The 21,118-nt window shown below is 42.7% G+C and overlaps 1 protein-coding gene across 5 annotated transcripts in view; it reads left to right on the plus strand.

The window, feature by feature from the left end:
• Window positions 1-21,118, plus strand: part of PTPRR (protein tyrosine phosphatase receptor type R) — a 304,723-nt gene that overhangs the window by 170,686 nt on the left and 112,919 nt on the right. For all 5 annotated transcript variants that reach the window (XM_077468720.1, XM_077468721.1, XM_077468722.1 and 2 more), the window contains one exon: window positions 7,990-8,249. In XM_077468720.1, coding sequence (XP_077324846.1) covers window positions 7,990-8,249 — 260 coding nt within the window. The remainder of the gene's footprint in view (window positions 1-7,989; window positions 8,250-21,118) is intronic.

Below are 21,118 nucleotides of genomic sequence, written 5' to 3' on the forward strand. Positions count from 1 at the left end.
CATGGGAATCCCCCTTTGAAAACCATACCAGAGTAGAAGGGTCTGGTATGGATTTGGGGGGGGGGGGGGGGGGTTGACTCCATGCTATTTTTTTTTAAATAAATGTTTCACTTTACACTGCAGCTGGAGGTTCTCTTGACCAAACACCCATTTGTTCTGCTGTTCGTACAAGTATCTCCATACATGTACACAGTACAGAGGTCTCTCTCATATGATTTCCCCTGCTGGTAAAATGTTTTTAGCCTACAGTGTTAGGCTATTTAATTTTATAGTGAATGTTAACTCTCATGATCAAATGTTCTTATAACTATTTTTCTCTTAGGATCAAATGTTAGGGAATGTTACACTTGCCCAGCCAAAGGCAAGAAAGAAATAATTACACACATTTTACAAACATTACAAGTGTAGCGGTACCCCCAGGAGGGCTGCTAACAGACTCTGTACCCCACTGATTACCTCGACTCTGTAAATCCTCCATTACCTCTGACACCCTGGGTTTAGTCATCTTACCAAATGCATTAATAAGGAAAGACTCACACAGTATTAATTAAACAGTTCAAGTTTGTTTACTGTATTGGTAAGAACACAGAAATAAATAGATTTCAATACTGTAAGATAATAAAAAGGCACACTAACAAATGTTTTATCTATACCTATGAAAAAGGCAGCCTAATGATATAAAGCTCCTTTAACTGTAAAACAAACAAAGATATTAACCCAATCACAGACACCTATGTGAACAGGTCAGCAGGAGGATAGAGGGCTATGCGAAGCTCCTCCACTCTGTCTCCTCAACCCTTAGGCCATTAAACTTGAACAACATAAAGAAAACAATGTGCAGTTTTATTATATGCAAATTGGCTGGCTCCCTTTAAAATAAAGTTTGATGCAATTAGAGCAGGTGAGGAAAAAGGATAACAAAGGGTAAAAGGGGAATTCTTTCGAAATCCAGATGTCTTCAGCTAGCCTTGTTGTATTGTAACTAAGGTAATCCTTGATAATAGGGTATAGCAGATTTGGCAGAACTTTAAGGTGTCCTTGTTGTATTGTAACTGAGGTAATCTTAATGGTGTTATCCAGTGTAGCTACAAGAATTAATGTGAACAAGGCATAGATGTCTGCTTTCGGTGTTCATTATAGCACAAGAACCGACTTCCAGTGGAACTGCAAGTACCATCAAGCTGAACTGTGTGAATGATGTCTGAAAGCAGTGTCTTATAACAACAAGTTGAGCTATGCCCACTCACCACTCTGCAACTCAGATACAGCTGGCCACAATGTAGTTAATGGAGAAGACTCTATCAGGAACTCTCTCTGTATCCTGGCACCCGCCCTGCCACGCTGCAGCCCACTGGGATCTGAAGTACAGGCTTGTCTGGATGATCTGGATCACCCTCCGGTCTGCTGCAAGGAAGAAGCAATGCTGTCCGCAGAGATCCCTCTGGATATAGCTGAACGGTTCCCCACTGTGTAGGCCACAAATCATCAGCAGCTCACTGTCACACAGACCTCCTGCTGGCAGATTCAAACGGTGTCCCAAGAGGCTGATCTAGGCAGCGCTAGCCCTTTTTATATCCTTTCCCAGCAGTCTGTTCTGTCCACTCAGCATTCTGTTAATTTTAGTTCAGATCAGTCCTGATGGCATTGAAACTTCAGCATTCTGAACTACATATCCCATGGTGCTTTGCTCTGAATTTTGTCATAAGAAAAGGAAATGACATATAGAGTCCAGTGTAGTGTCATATTTTGCTCCCCATCATAGAATGTTCCGGAAGTGACGTTGCGGCCAAAAATTTAGCACTGCGCATGCGCGATGCGCTCCAAACACTTGTTCCATGCGTTCTAAATGATTTGCGACAATGCAGACCAGTGAAACCGTCAGATAATGTCAGAGAAGTGAGGGGAGGTAATCCCCTCCCTGAGCCACAGTTACCCGCTCTCTCTCCGCTGCTCTCTGCTCTGTCTAAAGTTAATGTCACGATTACCTCCCCTCACTCCCGTGACATTATCTGACGGTTTCACTGAACTACATTGTCGGAAATCCTCTGGAACGCATGGTGCAAGCATTTTGAACGCATCGCGCATGCGCAGTGCAAAATTTCTGGCCGCAACGTCACTTCCGGAGCATTCTATGATGGGGAGCAAAATATGACACTACACCTGCAAAACCCCAGACTAATAACTCAACCGAAGAAAATGTCTCTGAGTTGAAGGCATAATAGCCAGCTCCTGGCTACAGAGATATTGGTTGTTACATTTGCTCAAATTGTGAGATGTGTGCAGAGCAAATTTTTTATAAATAGACACCTATGGCTTTACTATGGTTTTATATACAGATCTGCAAATTTATACTGTGTGCATGTCTGTCATTTGTGCACATATGTTATGTTTGTTTTGTTGCATTTTTCTAACTCCTGCTGGTGATCCCTCTAGTGATGCATCCTAGAATTCTATTCACTTTTTCCCACTTTGCAGCAGTGGTCCTTATCTCTGCTATTAAATTCACATACCTCACAACTTTCTGAGATGGGAATGAAGGGCACCTATCAGCAAAAGTATGCAGGCATGGGACACACCCTTTGCCACGCCCCCTTAAAGGAGAATTGTACAAAAAAACAAGATTGGTTAAACCCACAAGTGCTTTTTTTTACCACTACTATTCCTTTATATTGGCTTTTGGAATATAGAAATGCAGCAATTTAGAAATTAGATGAAAGGTTTAGAGCTGAAAAACACTTTTTGATAAATAAAGTGCATTTTATATACATCTATATAGATCAGACCAAAATGATGGACAAATGAGGAGGAATGAGGGACAGAGGGACATTGCTCCAAATCAGGGACAGTCCCTCGAAATCAGGGACAGTTGGGAGCTATGAATTCATTTTTATTATTCAAAGCAAACTCATCCATCTATCCAGTGGCAGACTGGGCCGGGGGGCAGGTGTCATCTGTCACCTTAAAATCATCACATAGGGGACTTTTTGTCCCCTATGTGATGAAAAAAAATAACTTAAGTAAAAAAAATGTTTTTTTTTTTGGAAAAATAAAGTTACACCCTAGTACATAAACCCCCTCACACCCAAAAATTATTTTTAAGCCCCCCACCCCCACATATACACATGTACGACCATAAATGCATGCGTCAGGGGTGCCTACACATGAAATGTCAATTGCGATACACATCTTCCATATTACCGTGCACCCCAGAATGAGAACAGCACAAGACGTCCTCCGTAACACTAAACTGATACCTAAAGGGGCTTTTGAACCGTCGCCTATAGAAAATACAGGGTGCTGAAGTTTGTCGCCATTTCACACAAAATTAAGGTTTGACATGTTGGATCTATTTACTCAGTGAAACCTTGTCTTTTATATATTGCCAAAATTGTGAGTAGTTTATTGCATTTGTTTGCCCTAAGATTCACTTAGGGGGTTATTTACGAAAGTCAAATGCACTTTGCACTGCAAGTGCACTTGGAAGTGCAGTCGCTCTAAATCTATGGGGTACAGGCATACCCCACTGTTAAGTACACAGTGGGGTTTATTTACTAAAGCTGGAAAGTGCAAAATCAGGCTCACTTCTGCATAGAAACCAATGAGCTTCTAACCCCAGCTTGTTCAATTAAGCTTTGGTAATAAAACCTGGAAGCTCATTGGTTTCTATGTAGAAGTGAGACTGATTTTGCACTTTCCAGCTTTAGTAAATAAATCTCATTGCGTACTTAAAAATGGGGTATGCCTGTAGATCTGATATGAGTGGAAGCTCTGCTGATTTTATCATCCAATCATGTGCAAGCTAAAATGCTGTTTTTTATTTTTCTTGCATGTCCCTCTCGGATCTACAGCGACTTTACTTCCAAGTGCACTTTCAAGTGAACTTGCAGTGCAAAGTGGATTCCTTTAGTAAATAACCCCCTTAGTGTTTTTTTTCTTTTTTTTTTACACAAATGTTTGCGTTTCCTGGACCGTTGCAGTAATAACATGTGACATAAAAAATTTGAACCATCACTACTTTATTCTCTAGTGTGTCTCCTTTCAGAAAATATAATGTTTGGGGGATTTGTGTAATCTTCAGGCCTAAAATTATTTTTTTGTGTGCAAAAAATGCAAAAATGGCTCTGGCAATAAAAAGGTAAAAAAGGAGCAATGAGTGACTGAGTTGGACAGGATGGTCCAGCAGGAGATAGAGCTGGACAATCGTTATTGGGCTCTGCAATGGCAGACAACAGAATGCTCTCCATAGGGATATGACTTTGGTTGCCCTGGATTGCTGTGGGAGAGCCTTTCAGATTGTTTTGTGTTTGGCGATGAAGGGGAACCTACCCTTGAAGACCTGCGAGAATACAGAGAGGCTATGCTCAGTCTTGCAGGGGTCTCAGAGCTTAAACCTGACCTGGACTATTTGCTAAGGAAGGAACAGTATCTGGAAAAGGCATACGGAAAACTGCTAGAACACGTTCAGCAGCATGCCAGAGAGTTGGCAGTGGAAACTCAGGAGATTGCCATCTCCAAAGCTGAAGCGCTAACAACTGGACAGAGGGTTCAAGACCTCGGCCCCACACCTGTGTTTTTTTCCGGAGGCCCAGGGTGAGAAGGAGACGGTCACTTTCCAGCAGCAGATGGCACCCCACAATGATGCCACCAACCCAGCATGGGAGCTGGCATCAAGGTCAGACATAACTGAGTTCTGCCCAACACCAGTAACCGCTTCTTCGTTCTACGGACAGAAGATTGTGAATCGCTATCCCTAGACACCAGTTATAGAGATTGGGGATTTGATAGGCTGTTCTGCTGAAGAAGAATAACCTGGTGAGCCTCCAGCAGAAGAGCTGGTATTAGGACCAAACTTCACTGAGCTCTGCCCAGCACCAACAGCCACATCTGTGGAGTTACCAGAGACTTCCCCAGCTGAAGCACTGGCCACCGGACAAAGTGTCCAAGACCTTTGCCCCGCACCTGCAGCACTGCCAGGGGCCAATGGTGAGAAGGTGATGATCACTCCCCAACAGTTAGCCAGAGTGGATGATGTGGAGTCCCCAGCAGGACTGCTGGCAACAGGACAGAGTGCTACCAACCTCTGCCCAGCACCGGCAACAACAAAAGAGTTCCTGGGAAACGGGACTGTCGGCCCTCTCTCCAGCAACAGGCGGATGTAGTGAAGCTTCTACTCCCAGCTAAATCGCTGGCAACTGGGCAGAGTGCCACTGGCCTCTGCATAGCACCTACAGTGGCTTCAGCCTTCTTGAGAGAAGAGGTAGTCGGCCTTTCTCTCACAACACTGACAGGGACTTGGGATTTTCTGCCAGCAACATCTGTGGAGTTACAACAAACTTCTCCAGCTGAAGCGCTGGCAACTGAACAGAGGATCCAAGACCTCTGCCCCACACCTGAGGGAGTTCCTGTGAAAGTGGAGGGGACTTCGGTCTCCACTGACGCAACCCCAGAAAATGGTGCAGCACTGAGACAGGAGGATGTCAGCCATGCTTTGCACGCACGGAGGGATTTTCACATACCAAAAGTGAATGGGACTTCAGTCTCCACTTGTATACCCCAGGGATGCTGGGCTGTTGTCCCAGATCCCCAACAGCATGATGGAGTGAGCCCCCGTCACCCTGTCTTCACTCCAGTGGCTGAAAGGACTCCAGGGAGAAGGGCTAGTCCATGCCTCTCCCCAGCTGCGGGCATGTTCTCTGAGAGAGGCAGATGTTGGCTGGGTGAGTAATGCTATGTTTGGGACAATTTATTTGGGATACTGTGTGGATAGCAGCATTGGGGGACTGGAACTACTGACTAACTTTGGAGTCAACCCATCTGGGGTCTCCTCCTGTGTTCGTGTCTCCTGCCAGTCTCCTGCCAAAAGGGGAGACGTGTGACAGGAGGTACTTTGGGTGGGGGGTTTGTGGAACTCAGCTTACCTTGGAGAGCTCTGGAGACTCCGTGTCCAGCTCCCCTGGCCCCTCTTATGTGTAAATCACCTTGTGTCCATTAGGGGCACAGGGTGACTGAGAACCCCACTATGATCTGTGCTATTTAGACACACTGCACAGCCACACTGGAATGCTATATATATATATATATATATATATATATATATATATATTGGGGGTAATTTACTAAGATGAGTGCGCTGCGCCAGTTCATACCTTAATTTGTGCGCCATATAAATTATTAATTGAGCGTGTGAACCCGCGCACGGATAAACGCAACAGATAATATGTCGGCGCATGCGATAATAATATGCCATTGATAATAGCGCACGCTGTATCATTAACAGTCCATTCACACAGGGGCAACAGCTCTCCTTGCTGATTGGACAGTTTACCCTGCCCTGAATTCCAAAGGGCTGGTTGATGGTCCCGAGTTGGATATCTGTTGTGTACATGTGTGATAATAAATCAGTTTGATGTTCACCCTACACTGAGTTACGGCTGGTAACTGGGTGGGTTAAAGGGTTTTGGATAGTGCTGGTTCTGGACAGAGGAAGCTTTTACGGCAGACATAGAACTGTTGAGGACAAGGGTTCGTCACAACCGATTATCAATAATTTTGGTTGGTCACAGAACAGAAATAGAGGGGAAATCTTCTAGTCCTGGTAACAACCGGGGATTCCCACACTTTGTAGCCATCCCTTTAATTTGCCACCCCCTCACCAAAACAGGAAGTGAGAGATTCTCTCACTTCCTGTTTTGGCGATGGGGTGGCAAATTAAAGGAAAATCTTCCCAATAGGACACAGATGGGCAAAAAAACCTGACAGGGGTTTTGCCTTTAGTTCTACTTAAACCATGTAAAAAGAAGTACACATTGTAACAGTTTTTCTCAACACCATCCTACAGTATTGGCACAAAAATGTGTATAAAAACAAAAATGAAGAAAGTAATTCATGTTATAATTACATATATTGGCCACAGACAGTTGTCAGAAAACAATATTTTTGCAATACCTCTCCTTTAAGCTTGGCTTTTTTTTCAGCTGGACCTTGGTGAAACTCAGTTCCACCACCTCTGGCTCAGGCCCTCCGTTCCCTGCTCACCACTGTCACTTGTAAACACAGAAGTTCAGCTTCTGTGTTTACAAGTGACCGCTTGTCTCCCAATGGCTCCCACAGATCTGATCTCCTGAGCGGCTCCCACTGAGTGCAAGTGCGAGATGCAAGTGTCTGGGGTGCAAAGCAGATGCCAGCACACCAGCTGAATACAGCAACAAAAGTAAGACACATGGAAAATGGTGGAGCATTTAAGGAGGGGGGAGAAGATGGGGTGGGGGGATTGCACATCAAGGTCAGCAGAGGGGAGTGAAAGTGAGATGTGGATGCAGAGGTAAGCAGTTATGGAAGAAGACTGAACTCTGTACTTTGTCCATAGTGCACCCCTGAACTCTGCACTATATATTCAGCGCACCCAAGAACTCTGCACTTTGTACATAGCACTTTGTACATAGCGCACCCCTGAACTCTATACTATGTACATAGCACACCCCTGAACTCGGCACTCTCTGTGTAACCTCCCCAAAACTCTGTACTCTGTACATAATGGACTCTTGATATTTAATGCCCCTTTAAGGCCCTCCCACATTGAATGGTGTGAGTGTGGGGTGGAGTTTTTTTTATTGGGGGGGGGGGGGGGGTATTGGTTGAGTTCCTGCACCTATTTTCTGAGAAAAAAAGGCCTGCCTTTAAGTATTTCCAATATTTAACATGATGCATCCTTGCTGTATATAAACATGCTATTTTATGATTAAACCATGCATTATTCTGTCGTAGATATATTATATTGATAATTGTATGTAGTGCGGCTGCGTTTGGTATTTATAAACGGTAACAGTAAATTAAATCTCTCAGTGAAAAAAACAAACCTCCCACTGCACAAATTATGGAGCTTTTTTTCTGAATGCGTGGCTCTGATTTTTTTTTTTTTGTGACTGTTTGCTTTGTTTATACAGTAGGAGGAGAAAATTGTTGATACTTTTTTACTCTCTGTCTCTGTAGGTACTCTACAGATTAAAAGAAAAGATCCAGGTTTCATTGAGGCAGGACAAAAAAAACCAAGAGATACACCTGTCGCCTCTCTCTGTTCAGCCTACACAGTTTGAAGCAAAGTGTTCCAGCAGTATGGTTCATCCTGAGCATATTCTTAAACCCGTCAATGTTGTTGTAGACCCGCAGTGTCCAAGCACCTTCGAGATTAAACTTCCAGTTTCTGCAGGACCATCACCATTTAAAATGAAACCAGTGGGCCTACAAGAAAGGTAAGTCCTGCTTTTACTTGTCCTATTACAGTTTTTTTATTTTTTTAGATTTGCGTGAATAAGTAGTAACTGGGGATCTTTAGTCTTTTTTATTTGTATTTCATTTAAATTATTTTATCAATGTCCATGTTTTAATAGCCTTTGTTTCTGTGAATACCATACCTGTACATATGAGGACAGTCATATTTGCTCAGTACATATGCTATGTATTTGCTATGTACTTAGTAGTGATGTACAATGTTTGTGCCTAAAGCTGGTCAAGCACTAGTAGATTTTTGAACAAACGTTCGTACAGAAATTTCTACAACTTAGTACGAAAATTCCCATCAGTACACTCAATGGAGTTGATTTACTAAAGACTAATATACCGGACACCTTGCAAGTACAGTTGCATTCATTTTCCCTGGAAGTTAGTGAATATGATGAAGCTCTGCTGATTTCCATCATCCAATCATGTGCATGCAAAAATGCTGTTTTTTTTATTGGGTATTCTTTGCACATTCACTAAGCTCTGGGGGGAAATAAGTGAAACTGCACTTGCAAAGTGCACAGTCTGTGGGGTTGATTTACTAAAGACAAATAGGAGTTGATTTACTAAAGACAAATAGACTGTGCACTTTGCAAAGAGCAGATGCCCTCTGCAAGTGCAGTTGCTCCAGAGCTTAGTAAATGAGCACAACCTCTGCTGATTTCATTCATCTCTAATAATGTGCAAGCAAAAATGCATATTTTTTTATTTTCCCTGCACGTGATTGGGTGTTATTTGCAAAGTGAAGATTTATCTAATTTTTTTTTTTTAATTGAAAAACAAACTTTATTGAAAAAACAAAGAAAAAAACAAAAAGAAGAAAACAGAAAAGATAACATACATAGTAAGCATACATAAGGTACATCAGGTAATAAGGGACAACCTGGCCAAGGCAGTGTTGCATACATGAGTGCTTTGGGATAGTTGCGCTGCATAGGGTGTAGATACCTATGATGGGTAGCATCATTGTAAGACCAATCCGTGTCAACCGGGGAAGGGGCAGGAGGCGGAGAGAGAAAGAGAAAAAAAGGAGGAGAGGGAGGGGGACACAATAAAAGCAGGCCCATGGGGTGGAGGAAGCACAGAAAGGGAAAAACAGAGGGGGGAAGGGGGCAAGGGATCAATACAACAGCATATCAAGTACATGTCTCCCCATCCCCCAACCATCTGCCCCATATCTGCTCGTATTTAAGTGGGCAAGATTTATCTAATTTACTAAGCTCTGGAGCAACGGCACATTGCAAAGTGCACAGTCTATTTTCCTTTAGTAAACCAACCCCTCTTTGTCTTTAGTAAATCAACCCCGGTGACTTGACCAATGTTGTTCAAAAATGTTTGCACTTAAAGTGATTGTAAAGTCTTGTTTTTAAAAAAACAAACATGTTATACTTACCTCCTCTGTGCAGTTGGTTTTGCACAGAGCAGTCTGGAGCCTCCTCTTCTCAGGCCTCTCTTTGCTGCTCCTGTCCCCTCCCTCCTATTGAGCGATCCCACAGTCAGCAGATTCCTATGGGGGCATTGGAGCCGAGTCACAGCTTCATGTGTCCATTCGGACACAGAGCCACAACCCAGACCTGCCCCTTACCCCCCCTGATTGACTGATTAAATTTAAATTACATTTAATGAAGCCAATGGCGCCACTGCTGTGTCTCAGCCAATCAGGAGGAGTGTCCCAGATGGCTTAGACATTTGTGGACATTGCTGCATAGAGATTAGGCTTAGGTAAGTAATTTGGGGGGTGCTGGGATTGCTGCTACACACAAAAGGTTTTTTATCTTAACGTGGATGTAAACCCTCCTCCTACACTCAGGGAAGTGAACAGCCTCAGATGATACACAGAGATGAAATAGATCTCCCTACATAAGTTTTACTTGTATATCTGCTGTCTTCATCTGTATATATCCTTTAGAAAGCCCTCTTCGTGTTAGGGCCAGTTCACACCACATGCAGTCCAGTGCTTTTTTTCTGCATCAAAAATGCATGGAAAGTAGGTTATATGGTTTTCAATGGCATACAGTGCCTTGCAAAATATTCACCCCCTTGGCATTTCTCGTGTTTTGTTGCCTCACAGCCTGGAATTAACATGGATTATTTGAGGATTTGTATCATTTAATTTACAGAACATGCCCACAACTTTGAACACGTTTTTTTTTTAAATTGTGAAGCAAGCAACAAATAGGATAAAAAAACAGAAAAAGTCAATGTGAATAACTATTCACACCCAATACTTTGTAGAGCCACCTTTTGCGGCCATCACAGTTCCAAGTCGCTTTGGATAAGTCTCCATGAGCTTGCCACATCTTACCACTGGGATTTTTGCCCATTTCTCCTTGCAAAACTGCTCCAGGTCCTTCATGTTGGATGGTTTGTGCTTGTGAACAGCAATCTTTAAGTCTGACCACAGATATTCTATTGGATTGAGGTCTGGGCTTTGACCAGGCCATTCCAATACATTTACAGTAAAACCTTGGTTTGAGAGTAACTTGGTCTGAGAGCGTTTTCAAGACTAAATTTTTAAATACATTTTGACTTGATATACAAGCGATGTCTTGATATACAAGTAGTGTCATGTCACAACTGAGTATAAAGGAGAAGAGAGATGTCTCTAAGTGTAGCAATATGGTTACATTTAATGAAGGTACAACATTTAGCAAGTCGCAGGGTTGATGATTTAAACAGGCACATCTAAGTATGCAGGCATCCGGGGTAAATCTGTCCACATAGGCCATCCCCTGCACCACCATCAACATCATCCCTTCCATGAGCGCTTTAAGCCTCGCTTTCAGATCGCTCTACTGCGGGGTAGTCTTCCCGGTCACTATTGCAGACTGACATCGGTGAGAGCCAGCGGTGAGGAGGATGATCTGTGTGGACAGGTTTACCCGGATCCCTGCATACTTAGATGTGCCTCTTTTAATCATCAACCATGTGAGTTGCTAAGGCTGGATTCACACCTATGCATTTTTAGTGCTTTCTGCATTTTGCAGATTTGCACAACAGAACGTGTTCCATAGGAAACCATGTTAAATGAACTGTGGTACAAATCTGCAACATGCAAAAAGCACTAAAAATGCATAGGTGTGAATCCAGCCTTAATGTTGTACCTTCATTATATGTAACCATATTGCTACACTTAGAGGCGCCTCTCTTCTTTTATACTCGGTAGTTCCTGCTTTATTTTGTTTCTAATCGCCTTGTGGAGACGGCCATTTGTGGATGGACATTTCACACGAGTGTTTTGGATTGCAAGCATGTTCCTGGAACGAATTATGCTCACAATCCAAGGTTTTTCTGTACATGTTTCCCCTTAATCCACTCAAGTGTTGCTTTAGCAGTGTGTTTGGGGTCTTGTCCTGCTGGAAGGTGAACCTCCTAGGCTCAAATCACACACAGAGTGGTACAGGTTTTGCTCAAGAATATCCCTGTATTTAGCACCATCCATCTTTCCCTCAACTCTGACCAGTTTCCCAGTCCCGACTGCTGAAAAACATCCCCACAGCATGATGCTGCCACCACCATGTGTCGCTGTGGGAATGGTGTTCTTTGGGTGGTGTGATGTGTTGGGTTTGCGCCAGACATAGCATTTTCTTTGATGGCCAAAAAGTTTAATTTTAGTCTCATCAGACCAGAGCACCTTCCTCCATACATTTTGGGAGTCTCCCACATGCCTTTTCACAAACTCAAAACATGCCATTTTGTTTTTTGCTGAAAGTAATGGCTTTCTTCTGGCCACTCTGCCATAAAGCCCAACTCTATGGAGCGTACGGCTTATTGTCGTCCTATGTACAGATAGCAGAAGGGCTCGTACAGGCAAACTAACGTACCTGTACATTGCCCTTTATGAGACGGCCTGCAGGCTCCTGTGCGCACCTGCGGCAAGCTCCTTGAGTCAGGTCACCGGTCCCGTGGACACGATGTCTGTGGGGATACCCCGCCCGCGATCGTCTCACGGCAAGAGGTAGAATGGGGAGATGCTAATGTAAACAAGCATCTCCCCGTTCTGCCTAGTGACAGTGTCACTGATCAGCTCTCCCTGTGATCGGGAGCAGAGATCAGTGATGTGCCACACGTAGCCACGCCCCCCCACAGTTAGAATTACACCCCAGGACACACTTAACCCCTACACTGCCCTAGTGGTTAAAAATCGCTAATCGCCGCCATTACTAGTAAAAAATTAATTATTAATAAAAATGCCATAAAACTATCCCCTATTTTGTAAACGCTATAATTTTTGCGCAAACCAATCAATAAACGCATATTGTAATTTTTTTTTTAAGAATACTTAACGGCCTAAACTGAGGAATTTTTTTTTATATATATATTTTTGGGGGATATTTATTATAGCAAAATTTAAAAAGAAAATACTTTTTTTCAAAATTGTTGCTCTTTTTTTGTTTATAGCACATAGAAACCAATGAGCTTCTAACCTCAGCTTGTTCAATTAAGCTTTGGTAATAAAATCTGGAAGCTCATTGGTTTCTATGCAGACGAGAGCCTGATTTTGCACTTTCTATCTTTAGTAAATAAACCCCATTGTGTACTTAAGAGTGGGGTACGCCTGCATATATAAAATAATATGCAAACTGGTTGGAGGGAAGCTTAAGAATGGCAAAGATGTTTTTATTATAAATTCTGTGAGCAGACTGCAGTTCCACTTTAATATTGTTTTTGTTTTAATGAATGATTTATATTTGGTTATATGTTAATAAAATGGCTGCTATGGCCAAGTTTTACTCCAAATTGGTGTTGGTTTTCTTATTGTAGATAAGTTAGGGTAGAAGGGTTTTGGGGAACATATTGGTCATTATTATGATGGGCTGATGACATCTGTTATGCACTATGTGCCTTATGCAGGCCATACACGGTCGAATTTCGAACGAATTTTCTTTTTAAAATCAGAAAATTAGTTTTTTTTGTGATCCGATGATGCCACCATAATTTTCGAAATTCGGCCGACCAAGCCTTCAATTTCACCTCATGTTGCTACAGAAAATCATTTTCTTAGCTGGGAATCTTCTTTTCTCTCCGTAAATTTTCTTTTATCTCCGTACATTTTCTTTTATCTCCGTACATTTTCTTTTCTTATTACGTTTCTCGCACGATTCTCCCATCATTGATTAGAAAATCGTTCGTTTTTCTAAAAATTTCCAACATGTCCGATTCCTCAAATTTTATTTCCGCACGAAAATCGGCTGTTGCTGCAGCCCACTAATGGTGCGAAATTCATACGAAAATTCTTAGATACGATTTTCGAAAGAAAATTCTTTCGAAATTTGAACCGTGTATGGCCGGCATTAGTCATAGTTTCATAGTTAGTAAGGTTTGAATAAAGACACCAGTCCATCCTGAGCGAGTGTCTACAATTGTCCCTATCCTTGTACATTGCACACTCACATTGGTCCCTACCCTCAAGGAGCCCACAATCCAAGGTCCCCACTCATATACTAGGGCCAATTTTGGACAGAAGCCAATTAACCTACCTGCATGTCTTTGGAGTGTGGGAGGAAACCGGAGTACCCGGAGGAAACCCATACAGGCACAGGGAGAACATGCAAACTCCAGGCAGGTAGTGTCTGTGGTTGGGATTTGAACCAGTGACCCTTTTTACTGTTGGTGAGAGTGCTAACCACTACACCACTGTGCCACCTAATCATGAAAGCACAGGGAGAATAAAATGTATGCAGTGTGGTATGTTGCATTAAGACAGTATGCTTATTTTAAATAGGCTAAAAATGCACATACCTATATAAATAAACATACCTATAACAAAAAAAAACACTGTATTTGGCAGTGTGTGATGCACCACAACACACAACACAATATTCATATCTGTGTATTGTTTTGCGCATTTTTCTTCACTGCATATGTGCATTACATTGCCATTTAGAAAAAGAATGGCACTGCACCACCCCGCAATTCACATATACCCCTGCAATATATACAACATACCAGAAAATAAGCACTTAAAGTATACAACCTTTTGCATCACAGCTTGACATAAAGTCCTTTGAGTTTATTTCCCCTAGATATGTATTTTAAGACATATGTGTTCTGGTTACTTTAGGTAACACAGAGATGAAAATAACAAATTAAAAAAGAACTATTGATATGCAAATATGCTCCCCAGACTTTTTTTTTTTAAATATATAAAATATAAATATATAAAATGTAAAATGTAGCCTGCAATAGTCAACAGGTGACATATTTGATATAGACCAAACCACAATTTCCCTTTACCAGGGACCTCTGGCTGAAAATTGACAGTGTTTTCCTCATATATTTAATTCTATAATATATCATGGCATGATGTCAGCACCATTCGTTTAACTGCGGGAAGCATTTAGAAGCCAGAACACACACAAATAAAAAGAAAGGCCAGGTATGAGCTCAGCTCATGCTCCAGTCTTCACTGTTGACTTCACAGGACGCAAACCTCTCAACTCAATTTCTATTGACGTGGCTCAAGTAAGAATTTGTGTTTAAATTTACTAGAAAGTTTAATGCAGTTTTTGTGGATTCTATTCTTTGTAACTTGTATTAAAGTTGGCATAGCAACTAAGCCTTGGGCCCCTTTTCAAACATAACATTGAAACAAGCGTCTTTTAGCCTTCAGTCATTTCCGAGAACCTGGAATGCATCTTCATGCCTTACAGGCTTCATATTTGTTTTTTACTGCTCAGATGGCTTGTACTGCTCGGTCATATGTTACCATGATTTACTAGCAATTCATGTTAGATTAGGAGATTCTCAAGCATTATCAAAAAAAAATTAAAAAATCAGTGACATGCTAATGTTTTCCAGCAAAAATCACAACTATGCTCAAGTTGGCATGTCCCCTTAGGTCAAATCCAGATTTAGGAGTCTCCTCACAAAGCTTGTTTTTGGAAGTTCAGTCTTGAAGGCCTCATTCAACACAAACGCTATGTTTTTCTGCATATGGCCTACTTTAAAGAGGAACTTCATTAAAATAGTCAGTGACTACTTAGCAACCAGCATTGGTCAAATCCAGATTTAGGAGTATGCCACAACCATTGTACCTAGAAAATACTCTCTAATTTCTATGCCACAAGCAAGAGTCTACCAGTCACATAGAAACCTCAACACAAACGCTATGTTTTTCTGCATATGGCCTACTTTAAAGAGGAACTTCATTAAAATAGTCAGTGACTACTTAGCAACCAGCATTGGTCAAATCCAGATTTAGGAGTATACCACAACCATTGTACCTAGAAAATACTCTCGAATTTCTATGCCACAAGCAAGAGTCTACCAGTCACATAGAAACCTCAACACAAACGCTATGTTTTTCTGCATATGGCCTACTTTAAAGAGGAACTTCATTAAAATAGTAAGTGACTACTTAGCAACCAACATTGTTGAGTCAATAGACACTTTAATCACTTTAGTCAGGAGTATGTAATGTATACTACAGCATAAAGAGTACAGGAGTCAGGAGTATGTAATGTACTTAGAGTGAAGTAGTTACTGTATGAGTATGAAATGTACAACGTAGTGCGTGTTCAGGAATGTATAAGGCAAAGGGCTCAGGAGTGTGTAAGGCACAGAGGACAGGGGCCAGGAGTGCATAACGCAGGGAGTGTAGGGGTCAGGAGTGTGTACTGCAGAGAGCACAGGGCTCAGACATGCATAAGGCACAGAATACAGAGCTCAGGAGTATGTATATTGTAAATGTATTATTATTATTATTATAGTGTAATGGGTGCATATCCTGTATAAACTGCAGGGCTCAGGAGTGCATAAGACACAGAATTCAGAAGTGCAGGGATTAGGGGTATATAATACACAAAGTGCAGTGATCACAGGTGTGTAACACAAAGGGTGCATGGCTTAAGAGTGTTTTAAAAAACAGGGTAAAGGAGGCAGTAGTGTGTAACTCACAGGGAGCAGGGTTCGGGAGTGCATAATGTACAAAGCGTAGGGGTCAGGCGTAAGTAATGCACAGAGTGCAGGGGTCAAAGTGTATAACACATAGAGCGCAGATCACAGGTCAGGAGTGTGTAATGCACAGAGCACAGCGGTCAGAAGCATGCAATGCACTGAACACAAGCCTCAGGGTGTATATAGTGCATAGAATGTGTACAGTGTATTAACTGCAGGGCTCAGGAGTGCGTAAGGCACACAGCACATAACACATAGAGCAGAGAGGTCAGGAGTGTTTAACATTTAGAGTGCAGGGGTCAGGCATGTGCAATGGACAGAATACAATCATCTGAAGTGTATGATACACAGAATGCAGCAATCAGACATGCGTAATGCACAGAGTTCAAGGAGTCAGGAGTGCATAATGCAAGAACAGCAGGGCTCCAGAGCGCAGAACTCAAGAATGTGTAACTCACATAGAGCAGGGCTCAGGAGTGTGTATCCTACAGAGTGAAGGGTTGGGCGTAAGTAATGCACACAGTTCAAGGATCTGTAGTGCAAAAGGCATGGAGCACAGAAGTCAGGAGTACATGATGCACAGATCACAGGGTTCAGGAATACATAACACACAGAGCACAGGGTTCAGGAATACATAACACACAGAGCACAGTGCTTAAGACACAGGGTGCAGGGATCAGGATTAGGTAACACAAAAAATGTAGGGGTCAGGAGTACTAATGCACTGAGCATAGGGGGTAAGAGTGTGTAACGCGCAGTGCACAAGGGGCAGAAGTATAATGCACAGAGCACATGAGTCTGGAATGCTTAAGGCACACAGTGTAGGGGTCAGAAGTACAGACTGCAGAAGTCAGGAATGCATTATTACAGAATGCAGGGGTCAGGAGTTCGTAAGCGCAGTGTGCAGGGGTCAGGAGTGTATAAGGCTCTAAGTGCAGGGGCCAGAGGTGAGTAACTTACAGAGGATTAGAAATTAGCAGTGCTCAGGGCAGAGGTAATGACTGTGTAACAAAAGTCAGGAGTACATAATAAACAGGGTTCATAGGTCAGGATTATATAAAACTCAAGGAGTGCAGGGGTCAAGATTACGTAACGCATGAAATGTAGAGGTTAGGAGTGCGTAAAGCACATTTTTAGAAGACAGATGTGCGTAACACACAGAACAATGTATAGCAATGTATAGAGTAGAACCAAAATACCCCTTCTCCCAGTACAGATCTGTCCCCCAAAAGATGGAGCCCAATCCCCTCCCCCCACCACAACCACCTCCACACACACACACACACATACAGAGCCCACCCTCCAGTACAAACCACTCATCTTGTACAGAACTTTCTGAAGTGGACTTGCTTACTTTGACTTTGATCAGGTTGAGCAAAGACATATATCCATAAGGTTCCACTACATAGCAAAATGTGTGTTCACTTTGAAATGAGGATAATAATAGACATGTGCATTCGTTTTCGTCCGAATGCATTTTTGTCCGAATTTCAGGTATTTTCGTTTTTGTTTTGGCAAACGTTAACGAAAGTGCAGAATCCGAAAAACGAAAGATCCAACATAAATAAATGCTTTATTTACGTTTTCGTTGTTACAACAGTTTGATATAGAATAGGAGATTCGACGTGACTCTGACAATAACAATCTGGGTCTATTGAACCTGTGGTCGAATGTGCCTAACCTTACCTCTATTAGTCCAAGATTATATAGAGAAAATATTCGACATAGAGAGAAAAGATTTGACAGAGAGAAAAGATTCTAAAGTGCTAATTTTAAAGGCTAATATGCAAGTTACTGCCCTAAAAAGTGTCTGGGGACTGGGTCCTGCCCCAGGGGACATGTATCAATGCAAAAAAAAGTTTTAAAAACTGAAGTTTTTTTTCCGGGAGCAGTGATTTTAACAATGATTAAAGTGAAACAATAAAAGTGTAATATTCCTTTAAAATTTGTACCTGGGGGGTGTGTATAGTATGCCTGTGAAGGGGCGCATGTTTCCCGTGCTTAGAACTGTCCCTGCACAAAGTGTCATTTCTGCAGGGAAAAAAAGTCCTTTAAAATCACTCGCAGCTATTATGAATTGTCGGCTCCCGTAATACAGAGAACACTCATTGAAAGTCATTGATAAAATAAATAAATAAATAAAAACGCGTGGGATTCCCCCAAATTCAATTACCAGGCCCTTCAGGTCTGGTATGGATATTAAGGGGAACCCTGCGTCAAATTAAAAAAATTTTTTTTACGTAATTCATGTGGATTTTCCGACGAATGCAATTTTTGAACGAAAAACGAAATAAATAAAAACGAATTTCGGGAGTAACTAAATACATTTATTTTTCGGACGAAAACGAAATTCCGAAACAAAATATTTTACTTTGCACATGTCTAGATAATAATAAAACTACTAAACTAATAAAACAATCATATGCAAAGGAAATAAAAACAGGTTTTTTGTCAGCACATGACTGGATGATTGTAGTGCACACAGCCTCATCTTATTTCATAAACTTACTGAGCATTTTGAAATGTGAAAGTCTTTTTTCCTGAGAAAAAAAATTCTAGGCGGTTTGAAAGTTAGTCATACAGCAACAGTATGGATTTATTTAGAGGGTCATTTAGCTGCACAGGATGAATGCTAGGATGAAAATGAGTACCACTCCCTTCCTTTTTAGCTTGTCTAAAGTAAATTGGTAGGATGGCAGAAAATGTGTAGAGCAGAAATTGTATGTTGAGTACTACATCAGTTTTTGCTCTTTATAGATCTTTCTGGATAAGGAATCACATAACTCTAGGACAGTGGTCCTCAATTCTTGCCCTCAGGGCCCACTAGCAGGCCACATTTTCAGTATTACCTTGGGGAGATGCAGACTAGAATACTGCAATCACTGAGCAGCAAATGATATCACCTGTCAGGTTTTCCCGTATTGCAATCCTGGCCTGTTAGTGGGTCCTGGAGAACCACTGCTCCAGGATATAATATAATATGATTCATAGTTGTTAAGTTGCAACATCCAACAACTTTTAAAACAAGGGTTTACAGATATCACTCTACTGACACAGAGAAAATGTTGTATTTCAATGCAAAACAGTTTGAGCCTGACATTATTGTGCCTTGGTTTGCAGAAGTAAATATATATTTAAAGTGTCCTGTCTTCCAAGGAACAGTATTGAAACAGGATAGAACAGATAGAACCAGCCTAACTATTCTCTAATCTACCACAGAAAAAAGTTCAATTTTAGGTTCCTATGCAAAACATTTTATGGGGGCCATAAACGTTGACTTTTTTTTTTATCCCTTCTGTGGACGTAGCCACTTGCCTTACACGTGGGGATACCTTCCAACATAAACATGCTCAACACAGCCCAGGAGCAGCGGTCATGTAACATTACTACTGGAAATCAACTGCTGGGGAGGGAGCCATAACATCAGCCCCATTGCTACAGAATATGTCACCTATACCATGCTTCATGACCGGCTGCAGTGTACTCCTCTTGTGTGTCCTGCTGAGTAGACCTCTGGTAGTGGCTTTACTTCATACTCCGTATGTTTTTTACTTACCCAAGTCCTTTGAATACACCCCGAACCAACATGCACCCCTTTAAATAACTTCAGACCAGAACAGTTGCTGCAACTTTATTTAAAAGTGTTTCAGAATTACAGTCCATGATAAACATTAGCTTTAGAAAAACCCTAACTACCCCTAGCTGACTGCCCAGCCCAGGCATACCTCTGAAAGGTAGTAGTCCATTTAGGCGCCCTCCAAGTGTTGGCTGATCTCTGGATTCCTAGTGCCTCCAACAGATTGCAATGTACAGCAGTACTCCTCCACAAAAGTCACAGCCTGTCCTGCTTAGTGTGGCTGAAATAAGCCCCCAACCCAGCCTTCCCTCATATTCATATCGCTGGTGGGCAGGGGTGTCACTAGGGGGGGGGCTATAGTCCTGAGTCTGGGGCCCATAACCCAGAGTCTCTTACGTAGTCTCTTACCGGGTGGGTGCATTCCCTGCAGTTAGCAGGTATGTCCCGGTCCAGAATGCAGGGAACAGGGGTGGCCTGAACCACGGTAGCGCTGGTCCCGGCTCTGCCCCTGCCTCCACCTGACTCTACTCTTAGCCACTGGTTGCTAGAGCTGCCTAGCATCTAGCAACCAGTGACATCACAGCTGAAACTCCCTCCCTGTCCAGCATTCAAAGCGGAGGAGGATTCCACTTCCTCCTCTTACACGTTAATGCTTGTGGGGCCTCACGAGCCCCATTGTCATAGTCCTGGACTGGATCGTCCTGCCGCTGGTCCGGTGGTGGTGGGGGGCAGAGCAGTGGCATCTTCAAATAGGTAGGGGGAGGCCAGGAAAAGCCCAGGAGGGAGTGAGAGAAGACGAGGCCTCATCGCCACCCTTAGCAGCATTCCCGGCGCCTTCCAGAGCCTGCACTCCTTCTCCAACCTCCTCTCCTAGCTCGATGTGACTGTCAGGACTTTAACAGGAAGAAAACAGGCTGACTGAGGATGAGCAGGAGGTAGGTGGATCATACATGCCTACCCACACAGACAGGGGCTGGGACAGTAGGGACTGCAGTTAGGGCTAGGGGGTCTGTCTTTCTCACCCCCTCTCTCTTTATCACCCCCTCTCATCCACCCCCCTCTCTCTCACCCTTCCTCACCCCCTCTCAGGCAACCCCTCTCTCCCTTTCACCGCTATTCATCAACCCCCCCACCCTCCCTTGCCCCCTCTCTCTCACCCTGATGTAAGGAAGGGGCTCTCTGGGGGCTCTCTGGGGACCTCGATGTACAGAAGGAGCTCTATGTAGACCCTGAAGTATGGGGAGGCTCTCTGAGGACCCTGGTGTAAGAGGAGGCTCCCTGGGGACTCTGATGTAAGGGGGTCTCTCTGGGGACTCTGATGTAAGGGGGGGCTTTCTGGGGACCCTGATGTAAGGGTGGGCTCTC

Source organism: Lithobates pipiens, unplaced genomic scaffold, assembly GCF_037356315.1.
Source record: "Lithobates pipiens isolate NorthernLeopardFrog02 unplaced genomic scaffold, aLitPip1_a1.2 Scaffold_8, whole genome shotgun sequence".
Taxonomy (NCBI): Eukaryota; Metazoa; Chordata; class Amphibia; order Anura; family Ranidae; genus Lithobates; species Lithobates pipiens.